The 18,300-nt window shown below is 48.9% G+C and overlaps 4 protein-coding genes across 5 annotated transcripts in view; 1 reads left to right on the top strand and 3 right to left on the bottom strand.

Annotated features, from left to right (window-relative positions):
• rab26 (RAB26, member RAS oncogene family) overlaps positions 1 to 358 on the bottom strand; it is a 34,848-nt gene extending 34,490 nt beyond the window's left edge. The window contains exon 1 of one of the 2 annotated variants that reach the window (XM_076169627.1): positions 281 to 358. The gene's annotated coding sequence lies outside the window, so the exon portion shown is untranslated. The remainder of the gene's footprint in view (positions 1 to 280) is intronic. The other variant, XM_076169628.1, reaches the window with a different exon arrangement.
• lmf1 (lipase maturation factor 1) lies at positions 227 to 6,805 on the bottom strand. The gene is made up of 11 exons (XM_076169625.1): positions 6,576 to 6,805; positions 5,428 to 5,737; positions 5,276 to 5,286; positions 5,026 to 5,174; positions 4,310 to 4,375; positions 3,070 to 3,237; positions 2,793 to 2,973; positions 1,955 to 2,108; positions 1,674 to 1,857; positions 1,269 to 1,378; positions 227 to 555 (listed from the first exon to the last, which is right to left on the bottom strand). The coding sequence occupies exons 1-11, from the start codon at positions 6,784 to 6,786 to the stop codon at positions 372 to 374; spliced, it is 1,728 nt and encodes a 575-aa protein (XP_076025740.1). The 5' UTR covers positions 6,787 to 6,805; the 3' UTR covers positions 227 to 371.
• A 433-nt stretch (positions 6,806 to 7,238) lies between these two features.
• Positions 7,239 to 9,730, top strand: LOC143015592 (transcription factor Sox-8-like). The gene is made up of 3 exons (XM_076169626.1): positions 7,239 to 7,774; positions 8,193 to 8,440; positions 8,536 to 9,730. Exons 1-3 carry the CDS (start codon positions 7,398 to 7,400, stop codon positions 9,228 to 9,230), a joined length of 1,320 nt encoding a protein of 439 aa, XP_076025741.1. The 5' UTR covers positions 7,239 to 7,397; the 3' UTR covers positions 9,231 to 9,730.
• A 4,013-nt stretch (positions 9,731 to 13,743) lies between these two features.
• LOC143015624 (arf-GAP with dual PH domain-containing protein 1) overlaps positions 13,744 to 18,300 on the bottom strand; it is a 10,895-nt gene continuing 6,338 nt past the window's right edge. The window contains exons 4-11 of the mRNA XM_076169671.1: positions 17,513 to 17,595; positions 15,763 to 15,875; positions 15,392 to 15,538; positions 14,747 to 14,830; positions 14,485 to 14,547; positions 14,291 to 14,362; positions 13,988 to 14,216; positions 13,744 to 13,876 (exon numbers count right to left, since the gene is read on the bottom strand). Of these exons, the coding sequence (XP_076025786.1) occupies positions 13,848 to 13,876; positions 13,988 to 14,216; positions 14,291 to 14,362; positions 14,485 to 14,547; positions 14,747 to 14,830; positions 15,392 to 15,538; positions 15,763 to 15,875; positions 17,513 to 17,595 (820 nt within the window). The 3' untranslated portion in view covers positions 13,744 to 13,847. The remainder of the gene's footprint in view (positions 13,877 to 13,987; positions 14,217 to 14,290; positions 14,363 to 14,484; positions 14,548 to 14,746; positions 14,831 to 15,391; positions 15,539 to 15,762; positions 15,876 to 17,512; positions 17,596 to 18,300) is intronic.

The raw sequence follows: 18,300 nt of genomic DNA, 5'->3' as shown, positions 1-18,300 counted from the left end.
CCTTTCTTCTTGTTTGTCGTTGCCAGGTGTTACTACTCTACACAAAACCGCGTACTATGTGTGTGTGTGTGTGTGTGTGTGTGTGTGTGTGTGTGTGTGTGTGTGTGTGTGTGTGTGTGTGGGGCGATGCAGTATTCTTCTATTGAGGAGTGATTCACCTCCACAGGGGGCATTGATGTGTCACTAAATCAATAGTGAACTGTCTTTAGAAATGTCTGGTGCAGCGTTTCCATGGTGACCTTCATGGTTTCAATCTTTATTCAGCTTCACTCAAACTGACCTGAGGTGATGTGACCCTTAATCCATGTCAAGTCATTAGCTTCAGCCTCAGACCTGAGACTCTCCTCTCCTCTGACCTCCTGTCACAGTCTTTACTTCTTCGTTGGTATATGTGGGTGTGGCCAGTTTCTGGAGCTGAAGTAGCCCCTGAGCGCCTCCAGGTCCACAGGGGGGAAGTAGGCGCCGATGCGTTTCCTCAGCCACCACTTCCCCTGCGCAGCGCTGGACGTGCCCGGTTTGGTGAACCTGTAGATGAAGTGTTCCCCTCGAAGCCACCTGAGACGAAGAGGAGGAGGAGGAGACAGAACAGAGGAGCTTCATTAAGCACAGCAGCTTTAAAACGGCGGCGATGAGCTTCCTGTGCATTCATCAAGACTGCAGCGGCGTTATGTCTTAGTAGTAGATTTGAATCTGGTCTCCACTGATCCTGAAGTGGCTCGGATCACTTCCTGTCCTTTTGGTGGCGGCACAGGACATTAATTACACGAGGCACACCTGCGAGGACGCGTCTGTGCCCAATCACGCTTCCTCTCTTTAATTTGTCGCCCATCTGAACAAACACAAAAGCATATCTGGTTTCCAGGAACAGACGTACTGGCACACACTGATTTATCACCAAAAATAACCGAGCTGGCGAGAAGCTGCAGCGTGGAGACTGAGTCAGGAGGAAGAGGAGGGTGGGAGGGGGGCTGTGGGTTTCTTTTAATGGATTTTTTTGTTCCATTCACCATTCTGGTCACCGACCTGCATGCTGCTAAATAAAAGAGGACTGGAGCGATGAGGCAGAGTTTTAAAAAGACGAGTTGGCCTGATAAAGGCAGCAGGAAGAGACTGAGACCAATATTAAGCTGCAGGGACGAAGAGCTTCATCTGCTCACGGACCAGGAGGATGAGGAAGATGAACGAGATGGGTTAGGAGATGCACAAACACCCCAGGGTGAGGATGAGGATGTGTTCTGCACTGCTCCAGCAGGGGGCGCTGCTGTTACCTGGGCCGTGTGCGGTTGAAGGGGTTGTGGTCGAGCAGGGAGGCGACCGTGCTGTCGTTGTCCAGCAGGCGACCTGCGATGTGGAGCACCCACTCATTCTGCTCGTAGGTCTGCAGAGTGTGGAGGGAAGAGAAGAGGAAGAACTTTAGTGTTTGTACAGAGGAAGACTTTGTAAAGAGGTGAAGCTGCTGCCCTCTAGTGTCTGAACTCAGCAGCCTCACGTACAAACAGAGGGAACACAGGACGCACAGAGTTTAAGGTTGTGGTGCCAACTGACTCATCTGTCACAATGGAAACACTGACATCATCTCAAAACATCACCAGCTTTGATACTCAAGCACCCGGATCAGGACCCGGATCAGTTTGGGTCTTCCGGGGTTTCAGGATCATCAATCAGCATCTCACCTGGAAGGCAGCGAACCACATGAGCCAGTCCAGCCGGTAGTGGTACGGCGATACGATACACGGTCGGCGGTACACGTCCCCGGGCTTACACAGGAACTGGTACTCCTCCCAGACAGCCTGGGGGTCCTTGGGATCCGAACTGGCCGTGCCCTGGAAGATGACCTCGGTGCGCTCTTTGGTGATGCTGGACCACAGAAGCAGAGCACAAAGATGTGTGAGCTTTTATGTCAACTAACTGTCAGAACCCCTTTAACCCTTTAGGCCCGCCCACACCCTCGCACCTGCCGAACGCCCCGTAGGTGTTTACGATGCGCAGAGGGTCAAAGGAGGTGTTCATCACCTGCCGGGAGCTCAGGAGGTTCATCACCACGGGGACACTCAGGCAGCCGATCAGGAGACCCAGAGACACATTCACCACACGACGCATCAGCATACCTGACACACACACACACACACAAATACAGCGTTTACGTGCCTGAATAAACTGAGGTACGACGGCATCAACCAGGTTTATGCTTAAATTTACACTGAAGGTCACGCCCATGATGGCGTATCCTTTTCCTCACTGTAGCTTTGACGTCCATGCAAACGTACTTGCTGCCAAATTCTGTGCTGTAAAAGTGTGTGTGTGCTCAGCTGGTTCGGACACACACTGGATCCACAGCAGCTCCGTCTTTCTGCCTGATTCACATGTGAAAGGCATCAGACAGGACCCCTCTGTCCAAACCATTAACACACACACACACAGGCTGGTACTGCAGGTAGACGGCTCGTCGCAGGCAGACAGGTCCAGCGAGACCAATTAGAAGGTTCAGCTCTGATTTGACTTTTTTTTTCTTTTTTTTTTTTTTAAAAAAGGTAGGCAGCGTCACGTTAAATTCCGATAAAGCGTACGTCACAAAGTGCTGATGCTCATAACTGCTTTACCAGACTCACTAAGCAGAGCGGCCATAAATACGTTACAGGTTTGATACTCAACACACAACGTCTGGCTCCAATTTGTGCAGTAAAACTTTAGCTTTAACTATTTTAAATTAAGAGGAACATGTGTGATGACTGTGTGTGTACCACTGTGTGTGTGCCTGTGTGTGTGTGTGTGTGTGTGTGCGCATGTCATACCCTTGGTTGGCTCAGGTTGGTGTCCGGCGGCATCCTCATCCTGTATCTCCAGCACCGCCTTCTTGGCTCCGCCTCTTGAGCGAAACAGGAAGCCCAGGGATGCGTCGTCAAAACAGGCCAGACTGGGAACGATGGTCAGCCAGTTGAGGAAGCTGAGGTTCCCGCTGACGATGAGAACCACCTGCAGTGACGAAGATGATGATGATGATGTTGATGATGACGGGGACATAACAGCATCTTTGCATACGGCACAGTAACATTTCCTCTGCTGGGTTACCTGGAACAGGACCTGGACGGCTCCGTTCACCATGCACATCCTCCTGCCCAGGAAGGTGAAGAAGGGGACCAGCAGCTCGATGGCGTGGTTGGACACGGTCTCGAAGCGGTGGAACCACCACGGGGAGCGGTGCAGGTAGTAAGACAGGGGGTTAGGAACCGGCTGGGTCTGGAGAGAGAACATGAGACGGAACCTCCTGATCAAACGGAGCAGGTGAAAGAAGAATGCAGGTGGAGGGGGGGAAGGTTTCAGGCGTGCTGCTGGTGTCGAGGCCAGAGGGTCGATCTTTCAGACAAATATACGTTTCTGCGCCTCAGATGGAAAAATCTCCACGTCTAAATAAAGATGGAACCTTATTTGAATGGCAGCAACCCCGACTACACCGTGCGTGTGCGTGTGCTTGTGTGCTTGTGTGCTTGTGTGTGTGTGTGTGGTGTCTGAGCAGTGTGAGGCGACGTGCTGAAAAACAAACACAGCAGTTAAATTGGGGAGAGAAAACACATAGAGATTATTTTTGCCATATTGCAGCTCACAGCGTGGAAACCCATGGGCACAAACAACCACACACACACACACACACACACACACACACACACACACACACACACACACACACACACACACACACACACACACACACACACACACACACACACACACCCTGACTAACCTGTGAACTTGCAGCGTTAGAACCAACAAACTCAACGCAAAGCGAAGTTGCTGAAAAGCCAAAACACACGAGACGGCTGGTCTGCAGCTCCCCTGGAGGGTTGAAGGAGAGCAGTGTGTGTGTGTGTGTGTGTTTGTATGTGTGTGTGCTGAGGTTGGAAACGTACACATCAGTCAATACGTTTATTCATTTATTTCTCCAATTTTAAAGTCCAATTATATCAATTAAGGTGACATTAATTAAAGTGTGTGAAGGCTAATGTGCTTTCATTGGCAGACTGGTGGAACCTGTGTGTGTGTGTGTGTGTGTTGTGTGTTGTGTGTTAGGTTTACGTCATTCAATGCATGTCTGATATCCCTATAGCAATTTAAGAGCTGTAAAAGTGGAGTCAGACAGGAAGCACACACACACACACACACACACACACACACACACACACACACACACACACACACACACACACACACACACACACACACACACACACACACACACACACACACACACACACACACACACACACACACACACACACACACACACACACACACACACACACAAAGCAGGTACCTCATAGTGGTAGTCCATGCAGGTGAGGTCTCTCCAGCATTGGTCCCCTCTGATTTTGATGAGACCCTGCAAAAGACCAAAATTCACCTTGTAGATGACCTGCAGACTTTGTTGCTACGGTGACAATTTCGCAACCCCGATAAGGAACATTTGAACCAACTTTGCTCTAATAATCAGTTGATGTTTATGATCTTCATCGTCACACGTTATAAGCTCTCTGATGCACTTACAGACACATTTGCAGGCGTTGGCGTTTGTGCGTCGGGTCGGGACTCGTGTTTACATTCTCTTCACGCTCTTAACGGGAAAGAGAAAAACCTGCTGGAATTCAGGCAATTGCTCCGATTGGCAGATAAAAACCAAGCGGGCGGTCTCCAGCTCACCATGGAAACTGTCAAACAACCAGAGGTGCTGTTTCTCTGACCGCCTGTTTGGGTTGGATTTTTAAATATTGGCAAAGTTCTGCGGCGGAGTGACGTTCCAAAACCAATGATCTAAAACCGGGAGAGCAAACACTGGAATATCCTGAGGAAACACTGAGGAAAACGCTTGATTTTCTCCACGCTGGCTCACACCAAGCATTTAGGTGTGTGTGTGTGTGTGTGTGTGTGTGTGTGCGTGCGTGTGTGTGTTGGGGCCTCCAAACAGGAAACTTGTCCATCAAGGTATAGAAGGAGTTCTAAGTTTCTAAGTCCGGCTCAATGCGTGCTACTCACGGCGCCCAGCATGATGCGAACAATCAGCCATCGGAACGTCCAAACGCAGATTAGGGAAGGAGGACAGCGTCTCGGGACCTGGGACAGAGTCCACACGGGACACAGGAAAATTCCCAGAAACCCCGTCTCCAACAGCTGACTCTCCCAACCTGGGTACAGAAGCGGAATGTGAAGGAGCTCAAACACAAACATCAACCTGGCGTCTCTCCCCAAGCGTGGGTAACCAATCACAGAGCTGCCACAGACTTACCGAAGGAATACCTGGAAAGATAAAGGAAAAGGAAATATTGAATTTTTGATCAGATCAGATTGATTAATACTTAAATACTTGTAAGTACAGAGTGCATGGGGGGATTGGGGGGATTGGGGGGGGGGGGGGGGGGGGGTTCATCCCAAACTCACCAAAGCTGCCCCACGTTGACCAGGGAGTGGTACAGCACCCACAGCGTTGCCATGATCACCATGTTGGCCGTCCCCGTCACCAGGACAAACCCGGACAGAGCCAATCCCAGCAGGGCGATGCCGTCCAGGTTGGTGTCCATGTCAGCCCAGTCCAGGAACCAGAGGACTGAGGGCGTGTACGCCAGCGCAGCCGCTCCTATTTTCCCCCCCACGTAGCGCTTGACGCTGTTGAGGTAATCCTTACAGGGCATCAGGCCGCGATCGCCAATCAGCTGCTTGTTCTGGTTGTAAGCAACACTGAACGCCACGACTACAGATAACAAAGAGACGCAACACTTGAATAAGACCTGAAAACATCTCTGAAGTATTCATCAGATCCTTTCCCCTGTGAAATATTACAACTCTCTCAAATGTTACCTTTTTCGCGACATTCTGCAATATACGTATTATGTATTTTATTTCTCAAATGTGTACTTTACTTTCAACTTTATTCTTGATTCTTGAGGCGTTCCAAACTTGTTGTTTTCCCACCCGTATTCCGACAGGGCGGCGGGGAGTCAAGAACTTTGAAGCCAATATGAATGAAGACGTAACATCCGCCTTGTTGTCGGTGAACACTTACTTACGGCTCCGTTCCATTACAGCAGTGGTTCTCAAACTTTTTCTTTCGCGCCCCCCTTTTATAGATCAGAAGTATTTCGGACGGTGGTCCCGGTGGCCGGAAATAATCTAAAAGCAAAAACGTGTTGTCCGTGACGTTCCCGCGTCATTTTCCGCGAACGGCACTTATTCATATCGCTCTTTTTCCGGTCCCACGCCCCCCCTGGAGTAGTTCTGCGCCCCCCACTTTGTGAACCACTGCATTAAAGTGGGCCAGCTAGCACAACACTGACACTGGCAAATGTAAATGGAATGCAGCCATTTATCAGACTGTTATTAGGTACAACACCGGCATTCCGACAGGCGTGATGCGTTCAAATGTCTTCTGTAAAAAGCGCTGTTGACATAAACGTAAGCTATATGAAAGCACAAACCGCAGCTGTAATCATATAAAAGCGACACGAAGTCACAAATAGCCTAAATAACTTTACAACCCCTTTCCGGCTGTTTTTATTTCAGCGTTTTGGCTCGTTAAGGTAGCTTCTTACAGTAAATAAAGGCGATGGACCGTAGAAGCACTATCCGGGTGAGCCAGTACGTGCCGGGCTGAAGCGACAGAAGCTTCTTCTCTTTCTCCGGGGCTTCGTTTGTCTTCTCTCCATCTTTATTTTCGTTGTCACCAGTGCTTTTCTCTGTGCCCTGGCTTTCCACCCGTCTTTTCCTCACAGAGTGCTTTACACTCTGCCCAGTGTCCGCCATCTTTGACGATTCACACAGTCACGTGACATTAGAAGCGGAAGTAGATGACAGTATAGTATCGTCATCATTATTCCTTCATCATTATCTATTCATTTTTATAAAAGCATAGATAGATGCGAGAACGTAATAGCCCTGATAATTTAAATCAATTTTATCGAATTTATTAACTTTTTTATTTATTATATTAATTTTAACACTCATCTAAATTCTAGATCTAAAACACAACAATAGCTTTTCCTAATATGTTCCAATGATAATAACCTTCATAAACACGTGTCCCGTACAGATTTGTGTGTAACAGCCTCTTCCTATATGCAAAAATAGGAGGAACTCCTCATGGAAAGTTTGGGAAGCCAATGGGGCGCGATGGGTGGAGAGCAGCAAGAGTAAGTAAGTCAGTAAGTGTGGGAAGCAAACACGCTGTCAAACTTCGCCTGACTTTAAGAGAGGATGTGGCAGTGGAATGACGAACTCTTGACATAAATTGTGGATTTTATTTGTTTCCCTTTCGCCGTTTCCCCACAGAGCCGCGCGCCTTTACGCATCTGGAGAGCCCTTCAGGAACCCGGGAAGCACCACATCTGCATTCATCAACTTTCTCCAGGACAAGCATGACCGAGGAGAGCAAATCCCCCACCAGCCACCCGTGCAGCCCAGCAGGCAGCGGCAGCTCCGCGTCCCAGCTCGGCTCGGACTCGGAGTCCCCGACCTCACCGGAGAGAGCAGCGCACGAACCCAAGAGCGCCGCGGAGGAGCACCGCTTCCCCGCTTGCATCCGTGACGCGGTGTCGCAGGTGCTGAAAGGCTACGACTGGTCACTGGTGCCGATGCAGGCTCAGGGGGTCAGAGGTCAGCGGGACAAACCTCACGTCAAGCGGCCGATGAACGCCTTCATGGTGTGGGCGCAGGCGGCGCGCAGGAAGCTGGCGGACCAGTACCCGCACCTGCACAACGCGGAGCTCAGCAAGACTCTGGGGAAACTGTGGCGGTGAGCATGCATGACGTCACATGATTTTCATTTGACATTTTCATCGTTTCCAAATCACATATCTGATGTTTCACTCCCAGTTTGGACTCTATAAAGCTAAATAAGGATCCGTCCTCAGTGGTTCAGGTTCAGACTGTTGGCCTTCTTAACTAGAATGTTTGTCCTTGTACTGAAGTTGTTGAGATTTTTAACAGAAGAAAATCCATTTACATAAATGTTAAATTGTTTCATGCTTGGAGACAAAACAGCTTTTTAGAAAATGTGGTCATTGATGTTTTGTTAAGCTGTGAACATGCTGGAATGTGTCCACACTGCACAGCCTGTGTGCTTTCAGCCTGTTGCCATTCCTCCATGTTAGTACACAAAGTATATTTAACACTTGGAAGGTGTAATGAGTGATATGCCGTCTCGTCCTCAGGCTGCTCTCTGAGACAGACAAGCGTCCCTTTATCCAGGAAGCTGAGAGGCTGAGGACGCAGCACAAGAAAGACTACCCAGACTACAAGTACCAACCTCGGAGACGCAAGAGCGCCAAACCGGGCCAGGGCGACTGCAGACCCGGCACGGTCCAGCAGTATCAGCAGGGCTCCTACAAGACCGAACCAGGGACGGCCAGGCTGGTTGGTGTGGGGGAAGTCCTCCCTCAGTACCCCCCACACAGGACAGGTGAGTCATTGTGTACAGACCCAGAGACAGACTGTGTAAAGTGGGAAAACAATCCTATGTTTAACTGGTTTTCTTCTCTACGTTCTGGATTCCAGGTCAGGCTCACGGCCCTCCAACGCCCCCCACCACCCCAAAGATCGACCTGCACACAGGGAACAAACACGACGCCCACCGGCCCTCCAGCCGGCAGAACATCGACTTCAGTAACGTGGACATCTCTGAGCTCAGCACCGACGTCATCGGCACCATTGACGGCTTCGACGTCCATGAGTTTGACCAGTACCTCCCTCCAAACACCCACGGCTCCACGGCTTTAACCCCACCTGAGACCAGCAGCCAGGGACCAAACATCCCCTCAGGATCCTTCGTCCCACCCAGCACCCATTCACCCACTCACAGATCCTGGACACCCAAAGACGGCCACAGCAGCCAGAGACCTCAGATCAAAACAGAGCAGATGAGCCCTGGACACTGCAGCTCCTCCTCCTCCACCACGCCTCCTCCTCTTCCATCACACCGGCCTGAGTGCACCTCTGAGGCTGCCTGTCCCTCCTCCACCTCCTCCTCCTCCTCGTCCTCCAGTCAGTGTGAGTATGCAGACCTGCAGGGCTCTGGGTTCTTCAGTGCCTTCTCTGGGTACTCGGCTGGTCTGTATCAGTACCCGTACTTTCACTCCTCCCGCCGGTCCTACGCTGCGCCGCTCATCAGCGGCCTAGCCTTGGCTCCGCCTCCGCACAGCCCTCAGGCTGGTTGGGAGCAGCCGATCTACACCACACTGACCAGACCGTGAAGAAGAGGGGTAGCGTCTCAGAATGTGTGGACGATTTGAGTTTGCCTCTCTGAAAGACGATAATGGCCCACATGGTGTATTTATAGATTCATATTTGTCTATTTTTATGACTAAACACTTCAGTTTGTAAGAAGTTAACTGAGTATATCAGCTAATAATCAGCTCTCTCACTTATGTGCCTAATCAATAAGCAATGATCAGGACTCATGCAGACCTGAACAACCTGACACACCAAAGACACATTTCAGCTTTTAGAGATAATATTTCATCATGATTGATGTTTACATAAATCACCCTGACAACGACCCCACAGAGGTCAAATCCTGGGAATCCCCACCCGTCTGTCAGAGCTGCAGAAGCCTTTCAGATGAAATGTCTTCAAGTCCAGCTGCCTGAGATGAACTTTCCTTGGATGAATGTGTAATTCCTCTGTGAGGATGAAACGCAGTCACACACAGATGAACACAACAGTAAATTGTGCTTTGTTGTTCATAATGTCACAGTTCTGCATCATTAAAGCTTTAAAAGTCATTAAACTGTCACTTGATTCAGTGTTCCCACACATCAAACTAACAGGATCATAACTCCAGATCTGCTCTCCTCTGGGATGCTGGACTCTCTCTGGTTCCGTCTCTTCCAGCTGGCCAGTTTCCCGCTGCTCCTTCATTCCCAGCTTGTTTCCAGTCCAGCAGCTGCTCCTGCTGGGTTTCCTGTTAGTCGGATTAGCTAATTTCACAGTCTCAGCGCCGGCTGGAGGTGCAGAGCAGCGCTCTGATGGACAGAACAGCTGGACTGATTTTCCAGGCGGGAACAACGAGAAAACCTCTGACGACTGATTGACGATTTTAGTTTTACAAATGAAGGTTATAAATATATTTAAAAAACTTAAACTCGATGATAAGGGGGACTTCCAGACACTTCACCACCCCAAATCAATTTGTACAGTGAATAGTGTAGATTTATTCTCCAGACTTTCCTGAAAAAACAAACAATCAATGTGTTATGTGCGCTGCTGACTGCCTGAAGGAGCTCAGCAGAGTTTGTGTTAAAGTGGCAGGTTTGGCTCCAGGTGTAACATGGATCACATCACACAAACTACTCTGCATCAGATTGGACAGAGAAAGACTTTATAATCCATAGGCCATTAGGAAGGACGGTGTTTGAGTTTGTCTAATGCCTTTAAAATGTTTTTTGATTCCAACTCTCATGGAAAGTTATAAAGTTAGGATTATGGAATCATCAAAGACCACGAAAAACAACATTACAAATGTGGATGGACGACAAGCTGCCAGGTGCCAAAATGTCAACTTTATACTCCCAGAGAGATCTCACACACACACACACACACACACACACACACACACAAACACACACACAGTATTTAAATGAGCAGATTATCATCAGCACAAACATGGCGGTCGCTGAGCCGAGCCTCTTTTAAACATTTCCTGTGTGGGTCTGACCTGGCCGCTGCTGCTCAGTGGCTCACTGTCTGAGCAGTTTGCCATGACAACTTGGTTGCCAACGACAACAGGTCAGCCAGACAGAAACATCATTGACGTGCCCGGGGCTCCATGACACCTTGGAGCCCGGTGCTGTGTGGGCGTGGCCAAAGTATCAGGAGACTTTTGGACCACATCCCCCATCTACTGTGTGTGATCTGACTTTACAAGGGTATGATGAGCGCCACCTACAGGCACAGTGAAGGACATGAACAGTCCTTCAAGAAAGATAAAGATTTTGCAAGTTGAAACTATTCTGTAGATTTGTATGCAGGTTGTGGAGTGTGTTGCTAAAATGTTATTCTAATTTAGCAGGCCCGCCCCTGGGCATGGGCGAACTGGGCGGTCGCCCGGGGCGCCATCTAGTGGGCAGGGCGCCAAACTGCAATCCACATAAAGTACATTTTAATAAATATGTTAATAATTATTTTGACTTCTGGTCTGAATCTGTGAGTGTGAGATCATGACCTGTGACCCTGAACCTGACCCGCTGTTTACAGTGAAAGGTGGGGGGAGGGGTAGCGGCCTGGCTGCATTTTGCGTCTACAACTAGAATAAGATGACTTTATGATGCACAACTTCACTACATAATCAGAGCTAAACCCAGGTGTGTTCTGATACATGCCTAAAAGCAAAACGTGATGTCCGTGATTTTAGACGGCAACGGACGTTCTCCGGCGCCCGCGCAAAACTGGCTCCGGGTTAAATATCGTCCCCCCTGTTACAGGGGGCGCCAGACCCACTGGTTATGTCGGACAGTGATCCCGGTGGCCGGAAGTACTCTAAAGGCGAAAGCGTGTTGTCCGTGATTTTCACCGGCAACCGTGCCGGCAACGGACGTTTCCGGCGCCCGCACACGCGCACGGTTCCGGGTTCCTAGCGCGCATCATCCCCACAGTGTTAGCGCTATTGATAGGAGGATGTCACGCACGCTTGTGTTGTTGTCAATAAGACAGAAAAAAAAGTTTCATAATGAAAAGGTCAAAGCCCTCGGGTGCTGCTCTTAGAAAGCGACGAAAGGAGGAGGAGGAAAAACGGGCCCAGGGTAGAGGTATGTCAGTCATTGTCTTAAATAACAATTTAACATGAAAATAGCGTTAGCTTCTTCGCTTGCTTGTAACTTGTTGACTCCCCCACTACATCCATGAAGCTACTATGCAACAGGGCGGGGCAAAGCTACAAACTATGATTTTAAAATAAGTACTCACTTCAGATACCTACAGATACATTTGCATAAATCCTTAGTGTCACATAACCACATTAATTTATGCAAGATTAGAATTGTGGGCTGGTGTAGCGTATTAAAATATATGTAACCTACTTTTTTGTATAGATGCACTGAGAAAGTATCTGCAGCCACAACAGGCACCTGCAGAAGCTGCAGCAGACAATCCTCCAGTGTCTTCTTCACCTACTGAAGAATGTAAGTGCATGCATAGTGCAAGGTGCATGGTGGTCTCCAATCTACACTTTCGCCCGGGGCTCCAAATCACCCAGGGCCGGCCCTGATTCTAATCCAAAATCATCCAAATTAAACTCCTTAACTGAACTCTGGACTCGACTGCACTGGTCTGTAGGTTTTCCATTTGGAAGTGATGATAGAGCTCCATCTACTGGACAAATGAGCAAAGCTTCCCATCCATTCACCTAATAAAGACACACAAGGGGTATGCTGATGCAATCACACAGTGTTGAACAAACCAATTCTTAAACCATTGTTTGTGTACGTGCTGAGGACAAATCAATCAATACCATTTGTTTTCTGTATTTCTGTATTCATGTATTGATGAAGATGTTCATAATGAAACAAACATTCACTGTGCGTAACCACTTTCGCCGGAGCAGCCCAAAGCTGCGCTTCAGATACATTTACTTTTTGTTTTATAAACAATCACTAAACAGAAGTAAAGACAAACTGGACGTTTAAGGGGAATTCCAGGTTCCAGGGTTTTGTGATGACAAACCTGAGGCGTTTTGTGTTTTCTGTAAATTCATTTCCCGTCTCAGTATTTGTCTGATAAATCAACACATACTGAACGACCATCAACGCTCATAAATGTTCCAGAATTATTACAAAACCATGTATTATACGAGATGCTGACTGCCAGAAACATGCGGCCAGAGTTGAAGTCGTATTTTTCCTTCTGGGGCTTTAGTGGTTAAAGCATCAACATAAACAATAACAGATGAAATTAGTGTTCTATAAATTACAATCAGTCACATCATCGTTTCTGTAAGCAGCACTAAACGTTTATGACGACTCACTATGTACAACATCACAAATAAATATGAGGACAGCGTCAGGTTGAGTTCTGAAAGGAAAACAACAAACCTGTTTGGATGCAAATCACCAAAATCCAGCTACAGTGACAGCAATTGTGATCACTGGGAGGTTGTGTGTGTGTGTGTGTGTGTGTGTGTGTGTGTGTGTGTGTGTGTGTGTGTGTGTGTGTGTGTGCGCGCGAGAGTGTGTATGCATATTTGTTGTTAACAGCACTTTGTAGATTCAGGTTTCAGCGCCACGAGACTGAAACTCAACGTAAGACCTTGCAACCAAAAACTTCACAATTCCACACACAGGAAGCCAAACTGTCGTCAAACTGTACATTCAATAAATTAACGATGCATTGTTTTCGTTTTTAGCGATCGGCCCAACGACTCTAGATACATAATTACAGTAGATTACAGGGAGGATGAGGACAAGAGGGGGAGGAAGTCCAACCGGCGGAGGAGGGGGAGGGGCATTTGGCGTTATAAGTTATAGCACGAGGTTGGAAGGCGCAAACAGCGGTGACATCATCTGACCTTTGGCCTCAGCACTTTGACCCGCGAGGGGCAACGCGTCCCACCACAGCCGGAGTTCACACAGACCAGATATCACATGGTCCACCTCGCCTCCCTGTGCCTCATCTTCCTTCATCCCATTTCTTCTTCCTGGATTCCTCGCATGTTCAGGGACGCCCACCCTGATCTTTACCCCCCCAACCCTGATCTTAACCCCCCACCCTATTGGCCTTACTTTGCCCCTCCGTGGTCTGTGGTCACATACAGTATGGCTGTCTCTGATCTGGATCAGACCGGGCCAGTCCAGCTGACTTGGGGCTCCCTGCAGTCTTCATGGCTTGTGTTTAAAATGGGCTTCCACTGCAAACACAAACAAGTAACTCCAGTGTTAGGTGTGTGTGTGCGTGCGTGTGCGTGTGCGTGTGTGTGTGTGTGTGTGTGAGCGCTCGTATTAATCGTCAAGTCTCCTACCTGCATATTCCTGCGGCCTCATTGGCCGGTTGATGACCCGCTGAAAGGCCGCTATCCAATCCCGTTGCTCGGCTTCGGTCTCGCAGGCAAACAAGAACTTCCTGTCGGGCGTCACTATGGTGATGCCGTGGTTCCAGTGGTAGCCCTGAGTGGACGGAGGCAAGCCGGACAGGACGGTGTAGCTGTTCTCCTTACTGCCGATGAACACCTCACCTCGGGCGTAGGCGTCCTGGGGAAGAGATGAATGGTTCAGATAGGAGTACGAGGTGAAAGGGTGAAAAGGTAAAGCAGGTTTGGTCTCACCAGAGGGTCTTTGAAGTACATCAGTCTGCGGTCGTCCATCGTGAACCATCTCTTCTTGAAACCTTCTGTGTGCTGCGGATCAGCAAGACACAACCAAAAGATGGAAACACTAATATGTACATGTGGAGTAAAGTACACACAAGCAGCAGTCAGCAGTGTGAACCGGCTCCATCCTGGATCCAGTGACTACAAACCTTTGGACCTGTTTTCTCCATGAAACCTTCCTTCATGAAGCTTCGGGTCAGTTTTGGCACCAACTGATGACAAAAGAGAGAGAAAATGCACAAGTATGAAAACATGTTTACCAAGGCTCATTTACTCTACAACACCTGCTACCACTCACAATACTCACTACCCTCAAGTCTGTTAGGAAACAGATAGAAGTACATATTCTCCCTCAGTGTAATGCAGTGTAATGCTCTAATGCTGCTGCAGGCGTAAACTCGTCCTCCTCACCTCGTCGTCGCTCGCTCCAGGAAAGGCCACCTGCAGGTAGTGGAACCTGGCCGCCCTGATCGCATTAAACCAGTCGACCATTTCCTGTATGAAAGAGGAAACACACACACACACACACTCTCTCTTTAGCGTCGTACCAGCTTCACCATTATGTTTCTGCACTCTGAGGTGAAGGTGGTGTTCTGAAGGCTCTGCGGTGATGTTAGTGGAGCTGATGTCTGCTGTGTGGGAGCTGCAGCACCGTCGATCCTCCACAAGAGAAGAAGAACACAGTGGCACAGGATGAACCCCATGAACTCACAGCCTGCAGGAAGGCCACGCCACCAGCAGAGGGCGCAGAGCTGCAGCCTCACTCTGTTCTTTACTGATGAAGAGCTGCTGTCACTGCTCTCTTATCCTTCCATGAACTCTCTCTCTCTCTCTCTCTCTCTCTTTCAATGTCTCTCTCCCCACTCCAGCAAAACAAAAGTGTTCAAGTAATGATTTGTGGGCTCAGCACTATAAAACCCCTCAGTGAGTAGTAACACACACACACACACACACACACACACTTCGGAGCTCTGACTGTGTTCAGGTAGAAGTGCAGTGTTCAATATAGAATGTGTGTGTGTGTGTGTGTGTGTGTGTGTGTGTGTGTCAGTGCACCTTGGCGTCGCTGTGGTACACGAAGATGTTCCTGGTGCTGTTGTCCTTCAGGTAGGTGATCTGCAGGCCGCACGGGTTGCCGATCTTGGCCGGCTGGAAGGTGGCGTTCAGGGTCTCGATTTTCATCAGCGCCTTGGGATCCCTGGCCTTGGTGGAGGGGCGGGGGGGATGTGGGGGGGGGGAGAGGGGGGGCACGGACAACAAATAGCAGATCAATAAGTGTCATGTTCCTGTGAGAAGCACCGGGAAAGGAAATACTGAGGTTGGAAGCAGACGACCTTTAGGGTTTCATCCTACATGAGACTTCACACAGACAGGAAACAACAAACTAAAGGGACACATCAGAACACAGCGGGTCGTCCTGTCCTTACATCCTGCTTGTTGAAGTACTTCAGGGCTCCCTCCCTCTCAGACAGGATGAACTTTCGGCTGAGGAACTGGCCGTTGTCTCTTCCTCGTTTCCATAGAAACCCCTCTCGGTACCCTGGGCAGCGGGAGAGAGTGAGACAGAGGGAGGGAGGGGGGAGAGAGAGAGAGAGAGAGAGTTTATCTGTGAGTGTGTGGAGGGATCCCATAAAACAGGATTAGGAGGGAATTCATCCGGCAATGACGAGATGTTAAACCCTGAGATGATATTTCAGTAAAGACGATTTGAAATCTCACTTAACAGTAGAAAATGGAGAGAGAGAGAGAGAGAGAGAGAGGGAGAGAGAGACTTCAAAGAAGAACAGGGAAGAGAGAGAGAAGAAAAGAAGAGGAAATGCAGCATGATTACATTGTCTCTCTGCCATGTTAATGACATGCTGCTCTATTTATAGCAGACGCCTCCTCGCTCTCTCTCTCTCTCTCTCTCCCTCTGTCTCTCTCTCTCTCTCTCCCTCTCTCTCTCCTCTCTCCCTCTCCCTCTCCTCCACGTATTCCTATTCCCGTCTCTGCGTGTGGAGTGGCAGGAAGTCGTCTGCTGGTAATCAAAACAAGCCACTGATTTGCATTTTACGATGCACGACTGTGGAGCACGCTTCAGTCTGCAGATCAGGAGTAAAGAGTGTGTGAGGTGAGGAACTGTGGCTCAGTGCTGATCAATCCATCTGATCGATGAACCTTTGAGGTCCAGTGTTGAAGTATGCGTCTGTATCCATGCAGCAGAGGAACATTTACATGCTGCTCACACACTCACACACTCACACACTCACACACTCACACACTCCGATGATGATAGAAAAGCTTGAACGTCTCTGGGATCAATGACTTCAATCATTATTATCGATCATGATTGTTATTGATCTTCTCTTTTGTCCTTCTTGTTCTTCAGTCTCCCTCCTTTGCTCCTATTACACCCCATCCCTGTGTGTGTGTGTGTGTGTGTGTGTGTGTGTGTGTGTGTGTGTGTGTGTGTGTGCTGCTCGTGCCCGTGACTTTCTGACATGAGACCTTTACCTCCACTTGCATTACCTCATCGATCGATGCCCCCCCCCCCACCCATGTCCCCTCCCTCGCTCCTCTCCTTTGCATACTGGAAGCCACATGACCGCCTGACAAACACACACACACACACACACACACACTATTCAAGGCACAGCAATGACTGATGCAGACAGCATCATTGTATCTTTGTGTGTGTGTGTGTGTGTGTGTGTGTAAGTGTGTGTGTGAGTGTGTGTGTGTGTGTGTGTGTGTGTGTGTGTGTGTGTGTGTGTGTGATGTGTAATTGTTCTTCACTGTAAGCACATGAGGTCATAGCCAAAAGGAAACTCTATCTTCAACAAGATGTGAAATCTATACTCACTCACACACACACACACACACACACACATACACACACACACACAGACACACAAAGACACTCAAGCCTCTGACAGTGACACTCACAGCGATCGTGCTTCACGTCTGCTTGAAAGTGCAAATAAATAGAAAAACTCTGTGGAGAAAGAGGAAGAGGAGGAGGAGGAAGAGGAGCAGAGGATGAAGGTTCGATCGATGAGTCAGAGTGATAAATTCTTCCTCCTGGTTTCTACTGAGTGAACAAAGCCTGGTGTGACTTCAGACTGCTTGCTTTCACTGTGTGTGTGTGTGTGTGTGTGTGTGTGTGTGTGTGTGTGTATTGCGACACTTCTTGCTCACCTGCAGAGTAAGGTTCCTGTTTCTCGATGAACTCAAACTCGTTCCTCTCATACTTGGCTCGGATCCACTGCTCTCTCAGCAGCCTGGACACACACACACACACACACACACACACACACACACACACACACACACACACACACACACACACACACACACAATTTAGACAACAGGAATAAATCAGTCTATCCTGCGTCTGCTCTCCTGCTGTGTGTCTGCAGTGTGTGAGGGGAGAGTGAACCCATGCAGGTCACGTTTAAGTCTTCAACCAGACACACAGATGCAGCACTGCAGTGACTCAGCCATCTCCGGCACAGACACTGATCTTCCTCTTCACCACGTGAAGCGAAGAGCAACACTCAGCCCATCGCCATGCCAACTATCTCCTCTCCTTCCCTCTACCCTTCAAGTACGAATCAAGAATCATCGCCTGCTTCAATCAATTACAAATCCAGACCGGTGCTTCAGACTCACACACACACACATACGCACACACTTAATATACTGTGTACAGTTGTTATATGTATGTATGCAAACAGGAAGTGGGTATGAATTGATCGGGCCGGTCAGAGGATGAAACTGAATCTCTCCATTCCCCGTGCCAGCGTCCCGGGACACAGACGTGATGTTGGCTTCACTTTACCTCACGGCGTGCGGCGCAGCTTCACCGCCGCTGCATACATTAGCACGCTCATGTGACAGACGGCGAACACGTCTGTCTGGAGGAGGCTATCTAACATTCGCCATGACAACCAAAACCTGCATTTCTGATTGAACTGACGGCTGAA

Source organism: Genypterus blacodes, unplaced genomic scaffold (assembly GCF_046128005.1).
Source record: "Genypterus blacodes isolate CSIRO-AG114 ecotype Tasmania unplaced genomic scaffold, CSIRO-AGI_Gbla_v1 ptg000209l_1, whole genome shotgun sequence".
Lineage (NCBI taxonomy): Eukaryota > Metazoa > Chordata > Actinopteri > Ophidiiformes > Ophidiidae > Genypterus > Genypterus blacodes.
This window is presented reverse-complemented; position numbering and strand designations above follow the sequence as displayed.

Excerpts from the sequence above, each read along its gene's own strand:
- LOC143015592 (XM_076169626.1), top strand. The coding sequence starts at position 7,398 with ATGACCGAGGAGAGCAAATCCCCCACCAGCCACCCGTGCAGCCCAGCA. Across the intron at positions 7,775-8,192 it reads ACTCTGGGGAAACTGTGGCG|GCTGCTCTCTGAGACAGACA; the intron begins GTGAGCATGCAT and ends TCTCGTCCTCAG. Across the intron at positions 8,441-8,535 it reads GTACCCCCCACACAGGACAG|GTCAGGCTCACGGCCCTCCA; the intron begins GTGAGTCATTGT and ends TCTGGATTCCAG.
- lmf1 (XM_076169625.1), bottom strand. The coding sequence starts at position 6,786 with ATGGCGGACACTGGGCAGAGTGTAAAGCACTCTGTGAGGAAAAGACGG. Across the intron at positions 5,738-6,575 it reads GTCCATCGCCTTTATTTACT|TCGTGGCGTTCAGTGTTGCT; the intron begins GTAAGAAGCTAC and ends TGTTATCTGTAG. Across the intron at positions 1,379-1,673 it reads TGTGGTTCGCTGCCTTCCAG|ACCTACGAGCAGAATGAGTG; the intron begins GTGAGATGCTGA and ends CACACTCTGCAG.